Source organism: Anopheles maculipalpis, chromosome 3RL, assembly GCF_943734695.1.
Source record: "Anopheles maculipalpis chromosome 3RL, idAnoMacuDA_375_x, whole genome shotgun sequence".
Taxonomy (NCBI): domain Eukaryota; kingdom Metazoa; phylum Arthropoda; class Insecta; order Diptera; family Culicidae; genus Anopheles; species Anopheles maculipalpis.
The window spans coordinates 90,647,164-90,672,621 of NC_064872.1; the positions used below are offsets into that span (position 1 = coordinate 90,647,164).

General features: G+C 46.9%; 6 protein-coding genes and 2 non-coding genes across 13 annotated transcripts in view; 4 read left to right on the top strand and 4 right to left on the bottom strand.

Annotated features, from left to right (window-relative positions):
• The window catches only part of LOC126562462 (carbonic anhydrase 7), a 139,703-nt gene extending 136,619 nt beyond the window's left edge, over nt 1-3,084 (top strand). For all 3 annotated transcript variants that reach the window (XM_050218974.1, XM_050218975.1, XM_050218973.1), the window contains 4 exons: nt 937-1,101; nt 1,781-1,919; nt 2,002-2,335; nt 2,685-3,084. In XM_050218974.1, coding sequence (XP_050074931.1) covers nt 937-1,101; nt 1,781-1,919; nt 2,002-2,335; nt 2,685-3,029 — 983 coding nt within the window. In that variant the 3' untranslated portion in view covers nt 3,030-3,084. The remainder of the gene's footprint in view (nt 1-936; nt 1,102-1,780; nt 1,920-2,001; nt 2,336-2,684) is intronic.
• Nucleotides 3,085-3,452: 368 nt separating this feature from the next.
• On the bottom strand, nt 3,453-4,826 carry LOC126562499 (germinal-center associated nuclear protein). 3 transcript variants are annotated; one of them, XM_050219020.1, is made up of 4 exons: nt 4,765-4,826; nt 4,494-4,690; nt 3,682-4,432; nt 3,453-3,548 (listed from the first exon to the last, which is right to left on the bottom strand). In XM_050219020.1, the coding sequence occupies exons 2-4, from the start codon at nt 4,559-4,561 to the stop codon at nt 3,459-3,461; spliced, it is 909 nt and encodes a 302-aa protein (XP_050074977.1). In that variant the 5' UTR covers nt 4,562-4,690; nt 4,765-4,826; the 3' UTR covers nt 3,453-3,458. The 3 variants fall into 3 exon arrangements, with proteins under 3 accessions (XP_050074977.1, XP_050074975.1, XP_050074976.1); XM_050219018.1 differs by having other exon boundaries at nt 4,505-4,690; nt 4,761-4,826; XM_050219019.1 differs by having other exon boundaries at nt 3,459-3,548; nt 4,505-4,690; nt 4,765-4,823.
• Nucleotides 4,827-6,053: 1,227 nt separating this feature from the next.
• Nucleotides 6,054-8,338, top strand: LOC126562755 (leucine-rich melanocyte differentiation-associated protein-like). Of its 2 annotated transcripts, none has more exons than XM_050219332.1 (4): nt 6,054-6,084; nt 7,350-7,448; nt 7,534-7,677; nt 7,750-8,338. In XM_050219332.1, the coding sequence occupies exons 1-4, from the start codon at nt 6,059-6,061 to the stop codon at nt 8,336-8,338; spliced, it is 858 nt and encodes a 285-aa protein (XP_050075289.1). In that variant the 5' UTR covers nt 6,054-6,058. The 2 variants fall into 2 exon arrangements, with proteins under 2 accessions (XP_050075289.1, XP_050075290.1); XM_050219333.1 differs by lacking the exon at nt 6,054-6,084 and adding an exon at nt 6,975-7,074.
• A 3,113-nt stretch (nt 8,339-11,451) lies between these two features.
• Nucleotides 11,452-15,488, top strand: LOC126561193 (uncharacterized). The gene is made up of 3 exons (XM_050217140.1): nt 11,452-11,495; nt 15,058-15,119; nt 15,205-15,488. The coding sequence occupies exons 1-3, from the start codon at nt 11,452-11,454 to the stop codon at nt 15,486-15,488; spliced, it is 390 nt and encodes a 129-aa protein (XP_050073097.1).
• Nucleotides 13,380-13,451, bottom strand: Trnae-cuc (transfer RNA glutamic acid (anticodon CUC)). The gene has a single exon. It is a non-coding gene; the product is annotated as a tRNA-Glu (tRNA).
• Nucleotides 15,489-16,564: 1,076 nt separating the features above from the next.
• Trnae-uuc (transfer RNA glutamic acid (anticodon UUC)) lies at nt 16,565-16,636 on the top strand. Its single transcript has one exon. It is a non-coding gene; the product is annotated as a tRNA-Glu (tRNA).
• Nucleotides 16,637-17,717: 1,081 nt separating this feature from the next.
• LOC126561384 (titin-like) lies at nt 17,718-23,353 on the bottom strand. The gene is made up of 4 exons (XM_050217495.1): nt 23,286-23,353; nt 21,122-22,876; nt 20,020-20,250; nt 17,718-19,717 (listed from the first exon to the last, which is right to left on the bottom strand). Exons 1-4 carry the CDS (start codon nt 23,350-23,352, stop codon nt 17,718-17,720), a joined length of 4,053 nt encoding a protein of 1,350 aa, XP_050073452.1. The 5' UTR covers nt 23,353.
• A 727-nt stretch (nt 23,354-24,080) lies between these two features.
• Nucleotides 24,081-24,763, bottom strand: LOC126563046 (protein G12-like). The gene has a single exon (XM_050219654.1). It carries the CDS (start codon nt 24,711-24,713, stop codon nt 24,114-24,116), a length of 600 nt encoding a protein of 199 aa, XP_050075611.1. The 5' UTR covers nt 24,714-24,763; the 3' UTR covers nt 24,081-24,113.
• Nucleotides 24,764-25,458: the final 695 nt, after the last annotated feature.

Genomic DNA, 25,458 nt, shown 5'->3' on the forward strand with positions numbered 1-25,458 from the left:
GCCGATAATCATCTTAAAGCGAGTGCCCACACCCGATTGGAATCATTTCCCATCGTAACACGCACGGTACAGAGAATGGTGTGACAGTATAAAAAATGCATTACAGTTAGCAATTCCGCGGCCATGCTCAATTATTTCATTAAAATCTAATTCCACCCAGTTGACATAATACTATCTGTGCGGTGGAACAACGCCACCAGGAAACAAACGCGCGTCCATTAGAGCGCCCTGGAGAGTCTGGTGGGAGCCTTCCCCGTTTCCCGTAGGACTGGCGCTGAGGCACACGCTACTGGTACATACACCATTACCAGTATATTTCATCCAAGGTCTCACTCACGTGAAATGATCATCAGATAAATGGATTCGATCCACACAACACCATCGCCGGAAGAGGGATGTGCGATTGTGCACAGGTAGTACAAATATTGCCCACACCAAGTCCTCCGACTGCATTGTCATGCACCTGCCCCGGCTGCAACTGTACTGCTTTCACAATCGGATCAATCGGACCAACGGCGCGTCTTTTCCCGCTGATGTGCGGCCACTGCCAACCACATGTGCTCCATTTGCGTGGGATAATTGAATTGTACACTTGTCGATGTTGTGTCGCGTACGAGTTATGAATAATTGATTCGAGTTGCCCACTCTCGGCCCGGTCCATATTGCACAGGTCGTTTACTTAGGCTCTTGCGCATCGCTGTGGATCAGTGCGAGAATGCTACAAAGAGTATAAAATGATTAATGGAAAACAGAAGCTTAGACCAATCACGTTAAACTATTTTTGTAGCTAACGTTAGTTCCACGTGCTTCACGTGAGAGGTGGTCACTCCTATGACGTGGGTCCTGGTGACAAAAGACCATTGCAATGCATTTTTCCGAACAAAATTGTATCCCGTTCTCTAATAGAAATTCTTATCTTCTGCCATCTTCCATCAGGACCGTCCCACTGGGGTGAACAGTACAATACCTGCACCGGTAAACACCAGAGTCCTATCAACATCAACTCGCTGGACGTGAAGAAGGTCAACCTACCACCGCTAGTGTTTCAGGGTTTCGATGTCGCACCACGGGAAACGAACCTCACCAACAACGGCCATACCGGTAAGGGGCTTAAGAGTGTGGTACGAAGTTACGAAGTAGTGAATTCGTTTCTTCGTTAGCGGAACAATCGCCCGTGGTCGAGACGATATACATTCCGAAGGCAACTTCACCTTTATGTGAAATATTTTCACTATTTTACAACGAAAGACCTTCTTTGTTAACTTCCAAAACTAATTAGAACCCAGCCTAAATTAGTCATTTTTAAAAGGTGTGCCTTGTCGCGGAAACCAATATGCTGAAGGTTAATTAGTACGCGCCAAGTGTGTTGTGTGCTACCAGTTGGCCAACGAAGGTTAGTGTGACGATCGTCAGGGAAAGATGATAGCGTGTAGTGTTATCATACACCGTAAATGCGATTTATGAAGTGTTTAATTTGCGAATCTAACTTCAAAATGGAGCATGTAGTAGCAATGTCCGATGCGGATCGGTACGATTGAAGTATGAAGTTGTCAACCCTGAAATTGCTAATCAATATGTCAAACCACGAACCCACCACAATCCGACACATCCTTCGCCGATCTTTGATGGCGTCTGCGATCGCGCCACGTGCCATTGTGCAGAATGACGGTCACGCCTAGCGTGATGTGCTTCGAATTAGCATCATTAGCTTTTTCCAAACACAACCGACACATCACTAAAACGGGTTCGACTTTTTGTCTACTCTTCTCTACGGTTGCAGTTGTCGTCACGATGGAGTCGGAGGTGACGCCGACCGTGTCCGGTGGACCGCTTTCCGGGGTGTACGAATATTCGCAGCTTCATTTCCACTGGGGCGATAATGATACCTTCGGCAGCGAGGACATGATCGATAACCATCGGTAAGTGGGAGTTACTTTTTCGTGGTTTACTACACTACTTCGGATATTATTCTATCTAAGTGTTCACTAATTCCTTCAACAGCTTTCCCATGGAGCTACACATTGTGTTTTACAAGCAGAATTACAAGAACGCCCGCACAGCACTCAACTATCCCGACGGATTAACTGTGCTGGCATTTTTCTACGAAATTGCACCAGAAGACAATCCGATGTATCAGGAATTTATCGAACTGCTTGGTAACGTCACCGGAAGCCATCTGTCGGCGCGTTTCGAAACACCACCCTCGCTCAAGGAACTGATCGCGGAGGATCTGCTGCACTACTACACGTACGATGGTTCGCTGACGACACCGCCCTGCAGTGAGGTGGTCACATGGATCGACTTTAAGGAACCGATTCTGTTGTCTCACGCACAGGTAAGTCGGTTGGTCGATCGTGCGAAATCGAACGCACGGCAAGCGCCAACAGTTTGCTTAGTAGCACGCTGTTAATTAAATTACGCCCAGTCTATCAACAAGCATTTAGCTATAAAAAGATTCAAATCAAGATTGTCTGTTTGGGTCGTGGTGGTCCTATGACTACGATGTAACTGTGACGCCGTAATTAGCGCTATATCCTATTTTTACCTCGTCATAGTATCATCAGGTCACGATCACTTCTTACGTTACACATAATTAAATGACGATCGGTATCCATGGGATAACAATTTAGCAATTGTAAGGTGAAAGAATGCGAGCTTACACAACAATTTGATCTCTCGTCTAGGTGCAAGCATTCCGTGCGTTAGAAAACGAGGAGGGTCACCCACTGACTCACAACTTCCGTCCAGTACAGCCGTTAGGCGATCGAGTGGTGCTCTACAACACGGACGAGATGATCAAGGAGGTTGATCTGGACGAGGAACATCCACCAGAAGAACCGGAAGGTGTCGACACTAACAAGATCGATACACCAAAGTCTGATGAAGCGATAAGCTCTCCGAAGGATCCTAACTCAAGGAAACATCCTCGAAATACAGCTTCGTCACCGTTCACAACGCAATGGTCAGTATTAGGTGCTTCACTAGCGTTGACATGGATCGTGTTTTGTTGCTCGGATCGATACTGCTAGATAATGCGATCATCAATTGTTGTAAATATAGTGAATAGACCGTCACAAGCACGTAAAAGGCCAGCGAAATCGTTGGTGTTAGTTCCGAAAAATAAACGAAGTTCGATTCACCGTTACCAGAGCTGCAATTGAACCGTGATATGATTAACAAAAAGGGAGCAAATTTTAAACCTACAAAATATTCTACACATTCAGCTCGCAATTAAGGACATTATAGAATAGACACAATGCTTAGGACAATTAGCCTAAAACGATTGAAGGAATTGAAGAGAAAAAAGCCTACCTTTTTAAATGGTCATCGGACCAAAATTAAGAAAGGGTTAGTACTGTGTTTTGTTTATTACAAATATCACACCACGCGTCACCAATACGACGATTTAAGCCGTATCAACACTTTATCGACAATAATTCCCCACCATGGTACCCGTACTAGTCGTTAAACCCGTCAAGCAACATCCTCGAAATATTTCCACAATTTTCTAATGCATCTTCGATTGGAGTAACTTTTCGTGGTGGAATCTAAAAAAACAATTGTGCGGAACAAGGGAATAGCGGTACAGAACGCGATCACACAAAACACTGTCTCCAGCATCGGTGGCGGAGCTCAACTCAATTGATTAGACGAGGTAGAAATGATCGTAAAACAACTTACCGCGCATCGTTGACCATCAAACGTTGCCTTCTCGAATTTCACCGCCCAGTTACGGTTACCGTCGGCGGACCGCTGTCCATTGTCTCTCGCCACCAGCTGAAGGTTATAGTGGCGGCAGTCGTCCAGTAGGCACGTGCGCTCGCGGCCCTCGTAATGCAGTATGCTTTCCAACCATTCGAGCGGTACCGTTTGCACGCGGCTTTGGTACGCGATCGAGAATTGGTGCAGAATCTGTCGCCGGAACTGGGGAAGCTGTAATGATGCGAGGGCCGCTTCTAGCGGAGCGTACTGAAACATGTTTTGCATTACGGCGAAATAGTTGCCCCGATGGCACTCCAGCTGTGTGGTAATGTGAAGCCGTAGCTTTGGTTCACTTGCACCGTATCGTGTAATGGCCGATTGTGTTGCTTCCGTGCTACCGATGTTGAACGAAAGATACAGGCGTTCCATTTCAAAGCGGTTCGAATTGGAGGCGGTAATGGATGCTTGGTCAAGTTCTTCGTAGCAACGGAGCACTTTTTTTAAACACTCCTGTAAATGCTGGGAGCATATTTTTGGATCGAACTCTGCTATCGGAACTTCACAAAGATGGTAGGCGCTATAGGCGAGGAATCGTACAATCGGTTCCAGTATCGGTAGCGTTTCCATCGCGGGGAGATTCTGTATGACCATCTCCTGTCGGATGGCACGCATTCGGTCGAAAATAAATTCAAACCGCTGGTAGTACGGACGCCGGGTGTCAGTAAGCACACTGGAAAAAAAGAAAGAAAGGAGTATTAATTAAAAGTCTAGCAACATGAACGCGTTTGTACAGCTGTAATACATTGTAAGCAAATAGTGGACGGTTTCTAGTAGCATGCTTGGTGTGCGTATTTCCCATGGTTTTGGTTGTCGCCGGTCGGCAGCAGATCGGGAAAACTCCTTCACCATTCGATGCCGATCCGGTACGCCGGGACGTCCCGCATCGGGATCAGTTTCGAAGAAATGCACCAGCTTTTCGCGGATTCGCCTGTAATCATTAGATTTGTAACATTATAGAGTCGAGTACTAACATAACTAAGGTATCGACCAAACAATACCGACAGGTCGATCTCCGCTTTGGTACACATTTCTTGGCAAGTCCCACGGATGAAAACATTCATTTTTAGACCGTTTTATTGACTATGCAAGGCTAAGGAAACTATTTTCTTTGAGAACTAGCAAAGCATTACTAATATGAACGCTGTGAATTATATTAAAGTCTAAATTATACACAATTTTTAAAGATATTACAAGCAGAATTTTATTGCAAATAAAACACGCGACGCTCGTTTTGTTTTGATAGAAGTAATGTAAACAACCTGTTGGCTTGTGCTGTGTTTATACGCAGCGGTTGAGTGCTTCACAATAGATCGAGATTCGTACAGCGACAAAAATTCCATTACATACAGGTAATTTTTAAACTGTTTCGTTTGATGTAACGAAGAGTCACAAAAATCTTTAAAAAACGGTCAGGATTTATTAAAAAAAACCTTCTTTTTTTAAGTAGAGCTGCCATAAGTTGGTCGGTTTAAACTGTTTCCACGTTTCGAAGGGATTTTTTTAAATATGATAAATATTTGATTCTATTTGAATTAATGTTGCATTTGCCATTTAATCGCTAGCTTTAGTTATAGTTCCTAGCCTTCACTCCACATTTTCCACACTGATTGCAACTATACATTCACCATTCTAATACACATACAGATCAGAAGCTTTTAGCAGAGACTCTAGTAGATTAACGTTGGGAACGGCAATACTATGGGTTCCAATACGGTTTATCAAAACTTAAAAAAAAAACGTTGTCAATAAATATTGAAAACGAAAGGAAAACACCAAAGCAAATCGAGGATCAAGGCTGTCGTTGTATCGATCGGTCCGCGTGCTCCTCCTTCGGGAGCTCCTTGCAGAAGGAGAAAATGGGGATTCGGGAGCAGGAAATAGCTACTCTCACACAAACAGTAGTAAACATCGTCCGTATGCAAAGATTGAGCTCTAGAGTTCTCTGCACTGCGTCACTTAGCCTGTGGCATCAAGTCAGAGTGGTAGCACGCGACAGAACTGGCCCGCGGAGCGCTTATCGCGGCAAAACTATTGGAACCAATCGGGCACAACCCAATTACCGATTACAATTGTGGTTTCAGATTATACGTCGTTTAGAGTGTTCTGTGTAGTTATGCTTGGGAAACGATCGTTTGACTACTTTCAAGATATTCTGACGACTAACGGTGCGTTTTCTAAGCTGAGCAAAGTGTGGTAGTTTTTCTGATAAAGATCGATAAAAATAACTAGTGTAACGTTCGTGCTACATAAATCGTTGTTTAGTAAAATAGAAAAAAATCATTTAACCGTGTTAAAAATGCAGGCCATCGGTTACAATGAGCGGTAAGTTAGAGGAGCCATAGATGTGGGAATCATTTTGTGCAAGTGCTTGTATTAGAAACGGGGGAAAAATGGAGCACGAGGCCATTTTTAAGTCGCAAACAGGCGGCTTCTTTGTGTGCGGGAGGGAACATATTGTGCGTCACATTAATCGAATGCGTTTTGCTTAATTTCAATCGACGCTTTTGTTGGAGTTTTCCAAGCGTTGTAATATGCAACGATGACCTGTGGAGGGTGGAGCTAATTGCAAGTCTGTAAAGACGGGTAATGCAACCGGAAGGTTTAGAGAGGTGGTACAGCATCCACACCTCAGATGTTGTTAGATTGGAGTGTGGTTACGTGCATGGTGTTAGGTGTGTAGGTGATCTAAAACTAAATCGTATTACATTGCTCGTAAAGCTTGTACCAATTCTCGTTGTGTACTTCTTGGTGGGTTTTATTGTACACAACCAAAGTCCTTCCGTAATACTCGTGAGAAAAAGCTGACCCAGAGCAGCTTCTTATCATCGCCACCATCATCAAAGTCACATTAGTTTTTTTGCTTCTATGCTTTTGAAAGGATGTCTAATCGGTACATCCCAATGCTAAGAACTCTACTAAGATTACAACACAACGCCACCACGCACCGGCCTCATCGAGTTCTTGTTTTTTCGTGATCATTTTTGAAGTACTTTCACATGCGCTTTTCATCGCTCCCGGCCACTCGTGGTAGGATGCAGTACCGGCTTAACCAACCTGAAGCCCGTCGACAATGTGACGAACCGCGACGTTATCTTCAATCGAGAGAGGGTCGTTTTCTCGTTTTTATATTGTTTGTTTTGTGACATCTCTTCACCAGTCACGTTAGAAGATGACTCGAAAAAGCGTGAGGATGAAGTAGTTCTTCAGTCGCCTTTCAACCGTGAACCGGGACCGAGTGTGTAGATGAAGTTGTTGCGCAAATTTTGCCCAAAAGTTAACTGAAAGGGTCATCTACCTACGCCCCAAAATGATGTAAAGTTACACGTTTCAACCGTACACGAGTGATGTTTAAGATCATTCAACCCTAAACAATATTGTGTCCAAACAGTTTGTTTGTTGATCAATTTGACTAACCCCGTTTCCCGCACCGAATGGCGCGTTGAAGCATCAAATTTGTGTAGCTCGTGTGCCTGAATGTGCTGTTATCAGAAAACAAATTGTCCCGTTCCTACCGTACAAAGCGTGGAACCACTGTGCCTTGCGACTGGCGGACTGATAGAAAGACCTTCCGTGCGTTTTGTTTCCAGATTTTTCGTCGACAATTACTCCACTATGGACGAGGACGATGAGCTGTATCTGAGCTATGACTGGTCATCGGACGCGATGTCGATCAAAAGCGCAGGAAGGTGGGTTTTTGTTCGGTGGGGACGAGAGAAATGGGGACGCAAAGGTGGCTAATGCTAATTCTTATTTCTTTCATCTCTGTTGCAGTGATTCAAGCCGATCCGAGGATTGTGATCAGAATGGAGAACGACTCTCGCTGGCGTATGAACGTTTGTCCCAGATCCCGCGCAAAATCGCAGAGAAATTCTCCCGCACAACTACTATTTTGGATTTGAGCTACAACGAAATCAAGTAAGATAAGCTAGAGATAAGAAGTCAGCTGGAATACGTAACTTACTGCTCCCCTTTTTTACCCACCTACAGAGACCTATCCTTTCTGACGCACTTCCGACAGTTGAACACGCTCATATTGGACAAGAACGTACAGCCGGACGAGCGGACGTTGCCCACACTTCCCAACCTGGAGCTGCTATGGCTCAACCACTGTGATATCAATAACCTGCAGAACTGGATCTACCGCATCCGAGAATGCTGTCCATCGCTAAAGTACCTATCGCTGATGGGTAACCCGGGTGCGACCTCCTCCTTCAACGGTAACTCTACCCTCGAACACAACGACTACCGGCTGTTCGTGATCAGTATTTTGCCACAGTTGCGCCATCTGGACGATAGCGAAGTAACGGCAGCACAGCGCACACAGGCCAAAACCTTCAAACAGACTTACAACCTCAACCAAGGACCGTACAACATCTTCGAGACTGTGGGACGCCGTCAACAGCCAGTACTGCTCCCAGCTGCACCAGTCCCTCCAACGGAAAACGTTCCCCCCTCTCCTGCGACGGTGACAACAACCGCAACAACGACGATGACTAGACCTGCACCAAAGCTGGCCACCACACAGAAGAAAAATCGGAAGCGTCGGAATGGTGGCACACAATCGGAAAATTCCTAACACGCACCTCGCGGACAAATTATGTTGTAATGTTTTCAGTCCTACGCGTAGCACGTAATAGGCAAGAACACACAGAGAGGCCTTGGACAAACGAGGCAGCTAAGATTTGTAATAAATAATTGACCTCAGGCATACAGAATGCTTTACGCACACCAAATCACCCAAACCTAGAGCTGCGTGCAGATTATTTAAAGGAATATATATATTTTTTTAAACACACATGAACAACACCAGCATGACCTATTTGCCCATTACCATCTCCAGCTGTCTTTCCCATTAGTTGAAGATGGTAATGTTTTGGATTCGATCGATTAGAACGATTTGCGGACCCGGTCAATGTCCTGCCTCTGATGTGCATTATTGTAAGAAAGTTCTTGATGTAAGTGACGTCAATCGGGTGGCTGCTGATTGTGTGTTGACCGTGGTTCGCTCCTGATACTGAAGAATTGACTGTGGCTGATATTTCATCGCATCTAGCCATCCCCGTGGATGGTGTAATCGAATCCGTTTCCTCTAGAGGGAAGGTGGCCTCGTGCGTTCCATCGGGAAAACGTTACATCGATCCACAGGTGCTATAGAACGGTAGGCACGTGCTCGTGTATGGAACGCAGTTCGTTCGCAAGTACCGCAAAAAGGAGTTGAGGAGGTTCTATTCCATCCAGCTAATGCTATTTTTAAGGTCGTGATGTGCATATACGTAGTGCATGCTTTATTCCGCATTCGCTAACTTCGTCGGCAATGACAGCGACGGAGGGCAATTATGCAAGACGTGCTCACGTGTGGCCGTGATGTATGGTTGGCACTGTGGAATAGACTTGAGCCGGCTATAGGTTCGACGTGTGGCATCCGAATAGAGGTGGATTTTTCCGATTCACACCGGTAAATAATTGTCATCCGGGTGTTGATATCATCCGGTCTGGGATTCACTCTGTTCATGATGATTGAGTAGACCAAATACGTTTTCTGTCGCTGAAAATCTCGAATATTTCCAAAGCGTGGCTTCAATTCTCGGCTAGGTGCTAATAAGAGGTGAGTAAAGTGTATGTTGTTGCTTCCGTAGCATCCAATTTGAGTTCACGATATAATTCTTTGGCAATGATTATCTACTACGGTGAATTAGTATCAAAAATGGGTGCCTTCGACTGTCAATAATTTGATGCTAATGATCACTTACTACTTTGGGATCAAACATACAAAGAAAGCTAAATTCGGAAGTGGAAAAAAAACACCAGGAAATGTATAGTGGAAATGTAGCCCTCCATTTGTACAATTATGACCAGCACTGTCTGTATAAATTGTTCAACCACTAAAAAACCAAACACCTCGGGTTGGTTGGCAGTGTTGCCAATTTAAATTACAAAGTAGCCACCTGATTGTCTGACCATATCCCACCACCACGTTCTGGCGTGATAGCATCAACTTTCCAAAAGCGATCACCGCTCACAGATGACACACTCGGGGCTGGATCGTATCGTTGCCGTTGTCAGTTGCCCTTCGCGTTCGATGCTCACGTGCCCTTCATGCGATGTATCAATTCGCATGCAGCCGCCTTCTTTGTCTGCTGCCAACGGTTGCAACGCGAATCGATCGATCGATCGAATACCTCACACTCACGATCACGATGTTAGGTGGTTGGGTGGTGGCTATGATTGCGCGTCCCGATGCATGGGTGGCATTACGGGGCCGAGAAGAGAAGAATGCGCGGAAAAAATACGCACGCTCACAGTGACACGCTCGCGAACATCACATCACAAGCTCCCCAGCGACTCGGACGTAATCGGGTCGGACATTTCGGTTTGTGAGGCCGTTGGGACAGCAGCGTGTATAACTGTGTGCCGTGCGATTCCGTATCTCTGGAGTGTAGACAAGTGCGTAGTTTTTGAAAATTTGAAGGAAAATAAGGGATGGAACGTAAAAACTGTGATCGATTAACTGCTAATCGATTTTTAAACTTCCCGTAACCCGTGATGAAAGTAATAGCCGCGACAAACGGAAAACCACCGTGACCTATCGAACCGGGAGTGCAAGTGCGTGTCTGTAAATGCAAATTTGAAACTGCATGCCCTTTTCGCCGTCCAAGAGTGTCCGTTGTAATACGATAGAAAGAGTTGCACGAGGCTTGACAGCGTGACCTACCCTGGGTTTGGTGTGCCTACACACGCTTGCAGAAACACGAAATACAGGAACAGCGGGTTGAAATATTAGGCGTCCAGTTGGCCAGTTGGGAAAGAAAATTCAACCAGAGTGGGTGATTACCGGCCCAGCGAGTTGGAAAACCGGTTTTCAGCAAATCCAAGCAACCGGTAGGTTTGGTTCAAGAAGTGCTTCGAAACCGTACTGGCGGTCGAAACCTGGACGGTTCCGCGTAATGTGATCTTTCCCCTCGTGTAGTGTCTGTGCGCATCAGTTTTCATATTCCAGCTGACGAACCGCAGTCATTAGCGTGCAACAAGAAAACAAACGAGACTGCAAAGTGGTGAATTCAACCCCAAAAAATTATCCCCCTCCCTCTTAAAAACTCCACCCAACACCACGCAACAAACAAACAAACAAATCCAACGAACGAGTGCGAACATACACACACAAACAAACGCACATTTTAAGGTTTGCCGCGGGGGTCTCGAACAGCTCCCTCCATTGGCGCAAAATTACCAACAGAAGGTAAATAAAGCCCGCTTCCCTTTTGTAGTGTGTGTGTGTGTGTGTGTGTGTCTGTGGGACACGCAACGGTTGGCGTGACGTAAGCGCCGTAACTCCGGCAATCATCAAACCCCGTTCGCGGGGCGCTCTACGTTGAAGCAAACCGCGCGCAAAACTGTACGACGCGTCGTTGAGCGCGGCGGCTCTCGCTCTTGGAAGGGTTTGGTCTGGTGTACGGTGGATCAGGTGTAAAGTTCCCGTGCATTTGCTCGGTGTCATTGATAAACTTCGTCCAAGTTCGACGCGTTTGACCTAAGAGCTGGGCCAGTATCATCCCGTATGGTGTGTGGTGAGGTCGTACGACGAGCGAACGCGAAGGTGTCGGGAAATTTACTTTCTGCAGGAGATTGATCAAAATGTAAGTGAGGGCAGGAAGTGGTGGAAGGGTGAGGAGACTTGAAGCCACCTTAGTGATGGGGAACTCGTCGGAGCAGTTCTCGGTGAGCTTCAAGCTATTGTTGGTGGGTGTTTAATTTGTAGATCATGTAAAGCTCTGGATTCGTTATTGTGATCAATCATTGATCTGATCCCACAGTAACGCGTGCTTTATCCGAGGTGTTAGTTACTAGGCAACCATAAAAACGTCACTCTGAGGCGTCAGAATTGTGAAGGCGACATTTGCGTTACAGTAAATCTTGTGACCTTCCTACGCGAGTGATAAAAACCACAGCCCTGCCCTCTTCGCGCACCATAGACCACATAGTGGAATCAGTAAAATAATCTAAGCAATTAAATAGATCCTGTGCTGTGTATGGACTGCTGTAAGCTTATCACGTTGCCCACTACGTGTGTGCGTATTTGCGTAACGCGAGTATCAAGAGTGCGCGAGCAGGCTTTAGTGTGTTTATGGACATTTTTATCAACCTACATGCCCTGAGTCTCCGGCACACGCACGCGTTTGCAATTCGTAATTAACAACGTCCGCTTGTGTGCGGTATTGGGACACAGGGGGCACCCTGGTGACCGCTGGAACCCCGGGCTCATCGTGAATTGTTGTGTTACGAGCGTGTGATCTCGTTGACCACTGGACCACAAGTGTTGAATAAACAGCTGGCGCAGATGATACGGTCCAGAGACCGGAATGCGCGGCATAAATCACATGCCTCAACTCAACGCTTCAACTTGTTGATGATGTGGAAGATGCTGGGGTGCTTTCCTTCTGTATTATGCTTACTAAAAGGTTCTCCCCCCTTGTCTAGCACGTGGTGTAGGGTGTTTTGTGCGAAATGTCACATCAACTAGGGTTCCAAAACAGATCGCTGGACTATTTACAAACCTCTTATCAAACCCTTTCTCATATCTCATTCGAATTGGCACTCTGCTAGCTCAGCGCGATCTGGGTCAAACTAGCGCACAACGCAAAATTAATCGGAACCGACCATCACCGATCGCCAAACGGTCGATCGATCCGGTTGTTGAGGATCTGAAGGGCACATAAAACGCCGGGTAACGTGCCGTACCATGTGCCGGCCATCAACGAACCAATTGAGCTCAATTACGCTGACCGAAGCGATTTCCAACGACCGCCGCTCGGCTGACCTGCTGAATATGTTCGAACCGAGGGGGCCTGGCAGCGGTAGCAAAAAATGCACCAAAGCGCGAACGCGTTTGAACTAAAAAAACCCGCATTAGTTTACCCGTTCGATGACTTCACTTGACCTGCCCTCGCGTACACAAAACCGAAACGCAACGGAAACCGGGGTTTTCGAATTTACAACGAACACCGAGAGTCCGTCCAGCGTGATCACTAAATCCATCCCTCTATCGACGCCTAAACGTGCGAATTCAACCCTGACCTGCACGAATGTGTCCAACACAAGTGTACGTTTATCGCCTAAACAAGCCTTCGCTACAAGTTACCTCCAAAAAGAAAGCGCACCCTCTAAAACGAACAGCTGGCAGGTGGATGAAAGGCTTTTGCTGTCTAAAACAAAAATGTAGCAAAAAACTGGAGGCGCATTTCTTGGGTTCGTTTTCTTTTCTGTTGCTTTCTTCAAACACACACAGTATCAAGCTCTTTATCGACGAGCGACGCGATAAGTCGTGACAATGAAAATGCAATAACTGAAAATGCACCGCGCATTTCTGTTCCTCCCATCGATGTTCGATTAGCGGAGGAACGTGGAGTGTCTCTGTATGAGCATGGGGAATAACGTAACCCACTTGAAGTGTTGTTATTTGTGGCAATCGTTGTTGTTTTGTTTCCAAGTGACCTCGATCCAATGGGATTATTTGAGTTAAAAGGCAGCCATTTGATGCGTTCGGTTGCTTGTAAACAGCGTGTGGAGGACGTGACAGGTTCTTACACAAAAAAGAGCAAAAGAGAATAAAAAAAGAGCTTTTCCCATACCGGGAATCGAACCCGGGCCTTCCGGGTGAGAGCCGGATATCCTAACCACTAGACAATATGGGAATTACACTTGGCAAACACACATATTGCAACGCACCAGAACCAATTTGTGATCTTCTCAACGTACATCCTCTTATCTAAAAAAAGAAGTATTTGGTGTAAGTAATGCATCTGAAAACAATATTTAACACAACGCCCTCGGGAAATACGCCAACCTTCATCACAAGCGCCAATAACATCTTTTACGCTATAAATAGCTCGATAACGATAACTACAAACCTGTCATAGACGTTTCATTTTTGACATGAACACATGTGGACAACCGAGGAACAATATTCGGGGTCACATATTGCGTCTTTACAGCTTCCCCTTTGCAGATTCTGCTGCGCAATCTATTATTGTTGCGCCAAAGGTTAGGTTATTTGCACGGTTTTATCACATCCTGCGCTGAGTGCTTCGCCATTGTAGACGCCATGCCGGAAGTGAGAGACAAAGCTAGAGCGCGCTTATACGAATATGGTCTGAGCTGAAAGATGTGGTCTGTTTGTGTCGTTTGGAAAATGGAGGTGACGCATGGTTGTTTATTTGAACAGATGCGGAGATATCGAGGGATATTTTGGAGCTCCAGACAGTCCCAACTTCCTGCTAAATGTTGTATTATCATTCTACACATCATTAAAATTCATTATGAAGTACTGCTAGTAGAAAGGATCATCAATCAAGAACTTGGAACGACCTTAGTATAAACACTGAGTCTCAGTTGAATTTTTGATGCATTTTAGTACGTTTTTTTTTGTGAATGGTTTGTTTATTTTGTCTGCGTCTCGAAGTAAAGCTCAGCATTTGAGAGGGTTTGCCCAGTTTTCATTTCCCAGTAGCATGCAAATGACTCTTGACGAGAAGAAAATAAACAGATCTTTCCTGCTGGGGTTGGAATTCATGAGCGAATTACTTTCGAAACCACTTGTGATAAACATGGAGTGACATGCGATTGGGCTTTAAAGAAAACTCTCTCCCTTGTGCGGGAAGAAACCACTGATGAAAATCGGAATCGGTCTTATGGAATCAAACAAAAACAAACGCTTTACATCGAGATTACGACGCATATTAATTTGTGTCTTTTTTCTCTCTCTCTCTTTCTCTATCGTTTTATGTCCCTCATTTACAGCAGATACATCAACGGACGCGGCCCTGAAGTTGAAAGCCATCTAGTACGTCTTGGGCCCAAAAGAGTGACCGCGATCGAGCGCACACTATCTCTCTCCATCTTCCTCGTACCCTTACAGGTACAGCAAATCACTGTACCAAATTTGTGAGTTGTGTGCCCCCACACTATCGTCACTATCAGCAGAAATTGCAATTTGTGAGTTGCCGAACGGGCTGGATTTATCGACCCCACGGATTTCGATTTCGTGAACCCATCAACTCCTCAACACGTCACAGACGTCAGACGGCGTGAAGTGGTAGGAAATTCAGCGCGCGTCAAGTGTACTGACGGGGGTGGATTTTTTCGGTTTCCGCGAGCCTCACGCGTGCAAAGGTCGATCGAGTACTGGGGTAGAACCGTCACGAACCATCATTAGGCTGGAAGCACCGGAATCGATAACATCGCGCTATCGTGATTAGAGGCAGCCCGTGTGTTGTACGCGGAATTTTCGGCGTCCGGCAGCGAGTACTTCACTGACGCGCAGAGTGCTGCAAAGGCGCGCAAGGAAAGCATGACTATCTCAGGTAAGGGACCACTTTATGTGACCCTCGGGTTCCATTCTCCAAGAAAAGCTAATCAATGTGTTTTGTTTTTCGCTTTCTTTGATAGCAATTCCACCCCCCGAACCCGTCTGGTGTTTGGATCGACGGGACTCGGGCCATCTATTCTGGCGCCGAGAGTCGTCGAAGGTGAAGTTCCGATACGATGTGGAGGTACTGGAGTTTACCAAAGACCCGTACGAAGATCAGCTACTCATCACAGACAGTGAGCTAAATCGAACGAAGCAACAGCAGGCCGGAGCCGTGTCCAACATGATCGTTGTTTGTGTTACCTGTGTTGCGGCCATTGCCGTTACGGTAGTGTTACCGTGGTTCCTGATCGGATCGGCTTAGAACGTTCGCCGATCCGATCCGAAGAAGAGACTATTTGGAATTGAAACAGCACACACCCCGCTATGTCATGGTTACGCGAAATGTGACAAACACATAGTTACGTGGGTTGTGAGCACCTGCAAAAAAAAAAACATGTGAATAGCTCGAAACGGATGTCTTAAAGCACCCGCGAGCAACCCGATTGTGATAGCTGTCCCTAGCCGTGCGCAAGGTGTTAGGGACATTTTTTTCTCCAAAACAATTTTTACTAGCCCGTAAGATAGATGAGTCCGTGTGTACTAACTGCACCACTAGACAACAGCTCGTCCACTGGGAACGATTTGTTACTGCTCTCAATATGGTGAAATGTCCGGTAGAAGTGTAAATAAGAAGATGAGTCACCAAAACAAAACGATAAGCAAATTGGTGACGATGGAAAGAAAGGCACATCAACACCGTCAGCTTAAAGCAGACCAAACGCACCGAGTGAAGATAGGCAATGTATTAAAGCTTAGCGAAATATGTGAATTAATTCATAAACCACACAAGCATTCAGAAAAACAAACATTGTTCGTATCTAATACGACATGCACTTGGTAGATATTTTTAAGTTTTGCTCTTGAAATGTTGCATTAACACGCAGATCGATTTGATGGTTTTAGGGAAAGGCAATAATTTTACAACGAACAAAGGTTGTAGTACTATTACAAATATATCGAAGTAAATCAATTAAAGGCTGTTGTGTTTTGGATGTTTGATAGTATTTTGCACGTGAAAAGAAATTATTAGTTTTCGCTCTAGGAGGATACGTTTGTAAAAGCTTACGAAGAAAGCTTTTCAGTAGCAGCGTAAAGATGCCGTGCAGCTTTTTGGCTTGCTGTGTTGCCTACATTTAGGCGGAGTTTTCCTTTTCCGATTTCATCTTTTACTAATGCAATGGATATTGGGTGGAATACTGGGTGGGTGTTGCATTTATATGCATTTTTAAAGATGCTGACTGAAGGTCTTGAGCATTAAGTGGGTAATTCTACATATAAAATGATTTTAGCACGTATGATAGCAATTCTGTTTGAACCATAAAGCTTCTCTCTCATACATCCCATATGGTCTAGTGGCTAGGATATCTGGCTTTCACCCAGAAGGCCCGGGTTCGATTCCCGGTATGGGAAGAGTTTCTTTTTTTTTCTCTTTTTTTATTCGAGTTGCTCATTCAGGACGTTGGTGCGTCTTTTGAAGAAACATACTATCCCAAAAACATTCTCATTCAATATTTTTATAATGTAAAAAAGATATTTTTTATGGGAATTTTTATGTGAACGATCCTTTTTTTGTTATGTTTATTTTAACCGATTTTCTATCGATTTGCTTTTTCATAAACGTATATACATACACATCCATTCTAAACGTAAACAAAGTACAAATACACGTATGGTAAAACAGCTAGTGGCCGGCTAGTAATGGGAATCTTGTTGGTCGTCGTTATTTCCTCAACCTAACAACAGCGCAACAGCGCAATTGTTGTAATGTCGACCGAACAGAACAAAACCAAAGAAAAACATGAGCCCGTGGTGGTTCACGGTGAATCAAAACGCGGGTTCCCATGCCATGCGAAAGTGCAACAATTTGAGGTAACAAAAATAATCATGTGGAGTGTGATTGTGTGAATGTGTGCGTGCCTTTGTGAGCATAATCGGGACACTCGGTGCACTCGACCGAGACCGGTTGCATCTGGGAATGCACACGATCCTGGTCAGCTTGTTCGCTCTTTCCAAGTGCAAAACAACATAATAGTAAACCCGGTGTAGTACTTGGCTGTCTGTGTATGCGTGCGTGATGTGAGCGTGCAACGAAAGCACGTCGTCTAATGTCGAGTAATATTAAGTTAAGCGTAAATGTTTTTTTTTGGGACAGTTGAGTGACAGAGACCGAGATTCCTTATCGTCGACGGAGGGTGTGGTCTCTGACCTTCTTTTTTGTCGCTATGTGCAATTCCCTGTGGAAGAGGCACTAGCAAGTGTAGCATAAGTATAGTTACCCAAGTGAGCTGGTGCAGCAAATTAACGGAAACACGGTGCGGAACACGGAACCGGCATCGTAAAAGCGTCACCCATGACTACTTGGCTGGTCCCCAACTGGTAGTGCTGGCTACACGGAACACTAAGAAACAAAAACATGTGCCCGAAACGAGGACGCGATCCTTGGGCCAATGGAAACAATGTCTTTATCGGTAAGGATATTGCAACAGCTTTCTCAGCTGGTCGTCGCCTCTGTTCGTCGCATCCAGGCAGGAATCTTGTCCTTGACCGCCTCCCGGATGTGTCGATACATGATCAGCAGGATGACAGGGATGGCTAGTTTGGGATTCTTGAACAAATACAACCAGCAAGCAATCACAAACAGAGCCACATCTGTCAGGTAAGATATGGTAGGCTTCATATCTTCCTCCTCCTTGACGATCGGAACCTTTGGCTCCGGTTCGGCGGCATCGGAAGCGGGTTGGATGGTGGGATTGGATTTTGGTAACTCCGGTTCGGCAGGTTCTGGAGTAGGTTGCTGTTTGGAGAGGCTGCGGGCATTTATATTCGCCAAAGGAGCAGCAGCCACTGTTGATGGCACTTTAGATGGCGCTGCTGTATTCTGTGCCCCGGCTCTAATGGCTGAATTTGATCGTGATCGATTTCTAACCGCTGCGCCAGTTACTCCCGTACCTCGTTTCTTGTCGGTCGGTCTACTGACACGTCCATTTTCTTCGTCCCGCACCTGCACCGGACTGCCGACAGTGTCTCTCGTGACGGAAGGTGGTCTAGGGGTGGCGTCACTTTCAATTGAAGCCGATCGTTGTCTCAAGATCTTGCTCTCCCGGGCTGGTCTACTGCCGCGCTGTACAACCATCGGATGGTCGGAAGATAGCGAGGGTGATCTTGAAGTACGGCCACGCATTAGATGCGCATCTTCCGGTGGGAGTGGTGATCGCGAACCGGCTCGTGAAGAGTTTCGTGAGTATTCACGCTCATTCAGCCGGCGTACCTCATCAGGGCTCATGTAGAGCGGCAGTTTGCGAGGTTTCTTTGAGCTTTCGATCTGTTGTACCATATCGCTATAAAAATCGGCCACCGCACGTGACTCTTCGATGGAGTTCTGACGTGACTCGAGACGTCGCTGACGAGCTGCTTCGGAGACGATCGCTCGCTCGATCTCTTGTCCCTCTGGTGCTTGCTTCTGGGAAAGAGGATACTCTATTTCCGGTTTGGATTCCTGCTTCGGCTCTACCGGTTGTGGCGCTTCTTCTATCTTGCGAGGTGGAGTAGGTGTTTTTGCAGGAGATTTCTCTCGCTCCGGAGTTGGTTGCTTTGGAGCTTGCGGTGGACCGATTTGGAGATTACTGTTCGATTGTTTACTAGCGACTTGTTCTGCCTTTGCCAGTACCTCCGTCGAAGGTCGTTTGAGGATAGGTTTCGGTACAAAGTTGGGATCCGGCAGGGGCATCGGTTTGGTGAGGATCTCAATCGCCTGACTTGGATCTGGATTACGATACGGTGATCTCATGCGTTCGCCACCGGGATGGTACGGTTCTTCGTCTGTTTCATCATCATCCATAAAGCCGCGTCGTTTCGGCAGCACGAGAACCTGCTGTTCGAGCAATTTCTGCTGCTGTTCACGTCTCTTCAGCTCCTCAATCATTGAGCTCATCGAGGATGAAGCGGACTCTTCCTCTTCGGAGTATCCGACAGGCTGAGACGTAAATGATTCGGTCTGATCCACACCTTGCGCCGGTTCTTCATCGATCGTGTCCTCAGCTAGGGTGGAATGTGAAAGCTGCTGCTGTTGTTGAGATTGGTTCTGCGGCTGTGATAGAACTTGGTCCTGCTCGAAGCTGGACTGCTTTACGATCGAATCCTTATCCCCCGAGAGACGCTTCCGGAGGCTACTTCTACGATCGGCCAATCTGTTGCTGACGGTTGTGGTTGTGACATTACTCTTCTCTTCTTGCGTTTGCTCTTGGACAGCGGCTTGGCGGCGTCGGATGGCCTGTTCCTGTTCTGCTTCTTTACGCTGGTTTTCTGATTCTTCGTAAGCCACGGCTTGATAGAAACGTGCCATAGCACGTTCGTAGAGCAGTTCCGTCGAACTAACACCAACACGCATGGTTGGTGCAGGCGGAGGTTCCACGTTAAGCTCCGGTGCAGATAGTGATAGGGGCGGTGGAGGAGCCACCAGCTCATCCAGCTCAAAGTCGAAGGTAGAATTACCTGTTGTAGGTTGTAGAGATCCAACATGTTATTCATATGTGGAATAGCAACGACTTCCATTTGGTTAAGTAACATTATTGAAGGTGCAAAATGAGTGCGCGGCAAACAAGTACAAACTCCTTGCAATGTAGAATTAGGCATAAAATAGATGAATGATTGAAAGAACTGTGGAGGAACTAAGTGGACAGGTTGCTTTGGGATATGTAATAGACATAGTCAACACGTGTCCAACTCGTAAACTCGCTTCGAATCGATCCATGCAGCGTGCGGAGCATTTCGTTATTAAAACATCTTTCTACCACCTAGCAGTATGCTGAAGACTTCTCTACGGCCAGGGATGAACTGCTTACCGGGCCCGGTTCGCGAGCATCGCAACGACATGCGTGATACCACACCCGGGTAACCTCGTCGTGTAAGAAGTTTTTCGAGGAAGTACCTATCTTTCTGAAACCTCCAACGAAACCAAGGCGATTTCACTGCACCCGATGGTACGGATCCAGTAGTTGCTAACCCATCGGCGGTGCTGTTGCTTGCTGTAACAAATAAATTTGCTATACAACGTGTCGCTTGTAACGGGGGGAGCAATGAAAACCGACAGTGCACACAGAGCTACAAATGGTGTACAACACAAAAAGCAAAACTGTGACAAAAAAGAAGCCGACAAAACAGTATCATTGTACAAACTGCACTACTGTAAGGTGTCGATTTTGATGATCTTTTTATGGAAATATCTCTATTCAATAAAGGCCACACAATCGCCTTGTCTAAGCTAAGCGCCCCATTGTTTTGTGACGGGGTTTTTTTTAAAGTTCCCATGCAGCCACCAAACACCACGATCTCCAATGACAAAAAGGTTTGTGGAGGTGTTTTTTGAAGGTAATTTTACTTGTAGAATGGGCAATAAATATTAATTCTATTTCGCACTAGTGCAAGTAGTTGAACCAATTGCCAAACGAGTAGAACTGAAAACGATTCCATTGTTTTTGGTTTCGTTCAACGTAACGCCACCTTTCAAACGGCTTTCATTTGGATTATTATTACATTTCCGGTCTTTAGCAGTCGATTTTTAAAGCCATTTTTTTAAACAAAATAAAATTTTTGATAAATAAAGAAATCCTCCAACAGAGAAGAAATTTTCATCTGCACCATACAACAATCCCAAAGCTTATTAGCATCAGTAGACCATAACCATGAGCGAAACCGAAATAGTATTTGGAATGTGTTGCAATTGAAATTTTCCCACCATCATCGACGTTGCCTTCAGTTGGTAACGCTGATCTTTGGACGGGCAGCGCAATAAGGGTTGATTGCCGAAATACACAAAATACAAACGCAAAACCAGTAGCATCTGGAGAAAATAAACAATCGAATCTCTAGAACACCCGCGATGATGATTATACTTACGTGTGGATTTCTTCGCTTCTTGCTCGTTGTAGAGGACCAACATGAACTCCGAGCTGTTGTGGATGGCCGCTTTTTGGCTTGGCTGCTGGTTGGATTGAGCTTCGGCGCCGCTTACCGAGCCAGATCCCATCTGATCGGAGCTATTACCGTTCGACGACAGATCTCGATCCGATAGCTTCAACGAGAGTGGGCTAGGTTCTTTGGAGAACTTTTGCATCGCCTTCAGGGACGATTGCTGTGTGCTAACGGTTGAGGTACGACCCACATTCGTCGTTGCGGGACCAATGGATTCCGACTCTGATTCTGGTTCGGCTAGTGGGGCTGGTTCCGTAACGACCAAAGCTGGAACAGGTGACGCGTTACTAGCGTAGCCATGACCAATTCCCAGATCGAGCGGAGTGCCATACGACATCTCGCGCATAATTTCATCCCGTCCGTAAGGTTCCGGCGTAAAAGCTTTCTTGGGTCTAGAGGTTGTTTCCCGAAGCGGTGATTGAGAATTATCGCGTCGCTTGCGTGGCAAAGTGGATGGTTGGTGTTGCATTTTTGAGGCGTCTGTAATACCACGCTTCGGATCAGGCACAAACAGAATGTCCGATTCCTCACTAGGATCACTCAATCCGTACGGATTCTCTGCCTTCACACGAAACCGATACTGTGAGCCTTCGATCAGATCACTCAGGGTGGCGGTGAGCTGACGGCAGGTGGCCGCCTTAAGCCACACGTCCCAACCGACCCGATAGTACTCAACGATGTAGTTCCCTATCTTGCATCCACCATCGTCTTCCGGTGCGGACCAGCTGAGTGTGGCAGTTTTCCCGTACGAGATTGCCACCGTTACACGTCCGGGAGGCTCTGGGCGAGCTGTTACTGTCACCAGGAAGGATGCATTATCTTCCCCCAACTTGTTGAGTGCGCGGATGTGATATTCTCCACGATCGGCACGCTTTGTGCTGGTTATCTTGAGCGTTGAGTTCTTATCCGTGGTGACAATCTCATGTCGGTCATCATTCTCCAACGGCTCACCGTTGTGGCTCCACTCGACGGAAGGTGGCGGACGTCCTGCCAGACCCACCTTCATACGCACGACCTCCTCCGCCTCGATAAGCAGACCATCTTCGTACTGACGTGGCAAGCGTATTTTCGGATACGCGTCGATAGTGAGATGACAACGGGTTACCGTATGCCCGGCACGGTTCGTGGCCGCACACTTGATCTCACCCTCGTCCGTTAGTGCTGCTTGATGGATGACGAGTACGCTGACGTCGGCCTCGGTGACGATCCTCGCCCGCCGACTGCTGTAGATTTCGAATCCATCCTTAAACCAGCTGATTTGGGGTGCTGGTGTACCAACCACCTGCACACGGAACTCTACCTTCTCGTTCTCGACGGCGGTCCCATCGAACAGCTCGTGGACGAAGCGGGGCGCCGAGATGGCATTCCTTTGCAGGGTGACAGTTAGCGGATCGGACAGTTCACTGCTTTCCGACCGTCCGACAATGTTTTCGGCCATCACACGGAACTGATACCGCCAGCCAGGTTCCAGCCCGCTCAGTGACAGTTCTGTCTGCTGCACGAGCGATGGACAGGTGCGGACCCAGTGTGGTGAACCGGTCCGCCTCTGTTCCACCACGTATCCGAGTATTGGTGAGCCTCCATCGGTGGCAGGACGACTCCAGCGGATGGTTACGATGTCAGGTGCCGAAGATGGTGAGCCTGGAACAAGTGCCGGCTTTCCAGGTGGCGCCGGTGGTTCTAGAATCAAGCGAGATCGAACGAGGGAACGAAATTAAGAACAGATGAATGAGTGGAAACAATCGCCAGACTGAGATAATTCGCAGAGATATCGCGAAAAGCGAGAAGAGAAGAGAAAACCAGGCAAATTATTCGAATTACACGTTCTGTGTCAGTGAGGTCAACGGTTTGGCAGGGAGAGAAATAAGAACCGCAACCATAGCCGATAGGACACGACGAAAACGGGGGAGGAGTAAGGAAAAGGGCGGATGAATGGTCGCGTATCTCGTTGCTCGAAGAACGAACTCGCTAAAAATAGACGCCCAACTGAAAATCCAAACCCCGTTCAGTTGCGTTCGAGATGACGGATCAAGCTTATATCAAAGCAGGGAAAGGCTCGTCGTGGCTCACTTGCTTATAGGAGACCTACCTGCCGATTTCCAGTGCACTGCCTTCTTGGGCTTTGCTGCAGTGTGCTTGGTGGGCTGATTTCCCATCGTGAATAAGAGACTGAACTTGTAGAGACTCGATCGACAAAGAATTGATGATCTCCGTTGCTCACGTATACATGCACGATCGTTTGATTTGCATCGAACCACTATCGCGCGTTGTGCTAGCTCACTAAAACACTTCGATCACTTTTGGGGCAGAATTCTTTGGCGTTAAATCACAGTGCGTGTGTGAGCACGAGAGCGTGGTATCGAAATCGGTAAGGAATTTTCACTTTTTGTAAGCGTCAGAACTTGTATATCACACACATTTTCGTTTGTCTTGGTCGTCGTTGTCGTCGTCGCTTTACTGTACGCAACCGTGAATGGGTGCGCTCCCTAACACACACACACACACATACACACGCACGCAGCCAGGCGCGGACAAAGCGAACCTGATCGCGGATCCACGCTCGATACCGCCGCAGCGCAAGCTGGTCGAAAACTGCGGCAAGAACAGCGCTCGTTCTCGATCGTCTCGCTTAACGGAGGGGAACTCTAAATATACGCTGCGCCCTGGCTATGCGCCGGCAATTCACCATCGCGTCGGATCCTGCGCATCTGTCAATAGATCCGAAAAGATCCGAGACGACCACTTTGCGCTTCGTGAGACGACGACAGTTGTCAAAACGATTGTTTGTTTACATGTGCTTCGGAACGGAATCCGTTTTTTCTTCCACGAAGGCCAACAATATCAAAATAATGGACACAGAAGAGGAGCATTTTTTATATCAAAGCTGATTCATTTATTAGTCCGGTTATCGTGAGCCTTAGTTCCAGCCGAAGAAAGCCTGGAAGCGGCTGATGATCTGATCAACGTCGACGCCGAAGGCGCGCAGCTGAGCGGAGAAACGGGTGACGTCCGGGTGCTGGATGACGGCGGTGAATCCGGCACGACGGGCCTGGGTCATGCGGTACAGCTCTCCGAACTCGCTGGCTGGGTTGGCGATGAAGGTGCGGGCCAGAGCCTCGGCTCCAGGCAGATCGGTGACGGCACGGATCTCGTCCATCATGGCGTTCCACGAGCGGGAGGCCGGCGACTTGGCGTTGACCGAGCGGGTGATCGGGGTCAGACCGAGCATGGCGGCGATGCCGTTCAGGTAGTCGCGGATGCTCACGCCACGGACCTCGGTCCAGGCGCTGATCTCCTGCAGCTCCGGGGTGCTGATCAGCACGCGCCAGGCAGCATCGGTCTCATCCGACTGCAGGAAGCTCCAGATCTCGCCGACCTGGGCGTCGGTCTGCACGTAGCGTTGGTAGATCGTACGCACCTCATCCATGTTCAGGAAGGGGAGCAGCTGATCGACCTCAGCGCGCAGGTTCTGCCCGAAGGCAGCACCGAACAGGGCCAGCAGGATGAAGAATTTCATTGTCGCAACAGTCTCAGGAAGCACTCGGAAGTCAACTGAATCTGCTTGACTACTGCCCACGGGGTGGCTTATATACCACACTTGCGCTACTGATAACCGATACGACAACGATCGCTGTCGTCGATTACATTGATAAGTAACGATATCATTCCCTTCTTTAGGGGTGGCTTCACAAGTGCTGCTGTTGGTCCTGGGCTGTTGGGATGCTAGCAGCACGTCGCCTTGGCTATCCGACTGCGGTGCCCATCAATCATAGCGGTACGTTATCGCGGAGTTGCTTGTTACAGCAATCATTACCGCAGTATATGCGTTAGAGTGTTGCGTTTGACGACACACTTCGAGGAGGTCTTTAATCGGGTTCTAAGAATAAAACATTGGCTTATTTGATTAATCAAATCGCATCTACGTCATAAGAGTGCACCCCCGGCCTGCAATCAGGTGGTTGTAAAGTCCAAGGTTAAAGGGGACGTATGCACCGATCAAAAGTACGAAGAAAGTTCTGTTAATGACAAATTATTCACAAAGTACTTTGACCTTTTATAACGGTTGTTAAGCGGATTACAGCAACGACCATAAAGATGACATTACGTGTAAGATGTGTAAGTACTTAACAAATTCAGCATTTGAATCAGAATTTGAATAATATTTTGGCGTCATTTCTTGCGATCTTGCGAGCGACTATTCTCTTCTATGCTCGACTACCCAGCAATACAAAGAAATAGAATTGATGATAACACTTAGCAAC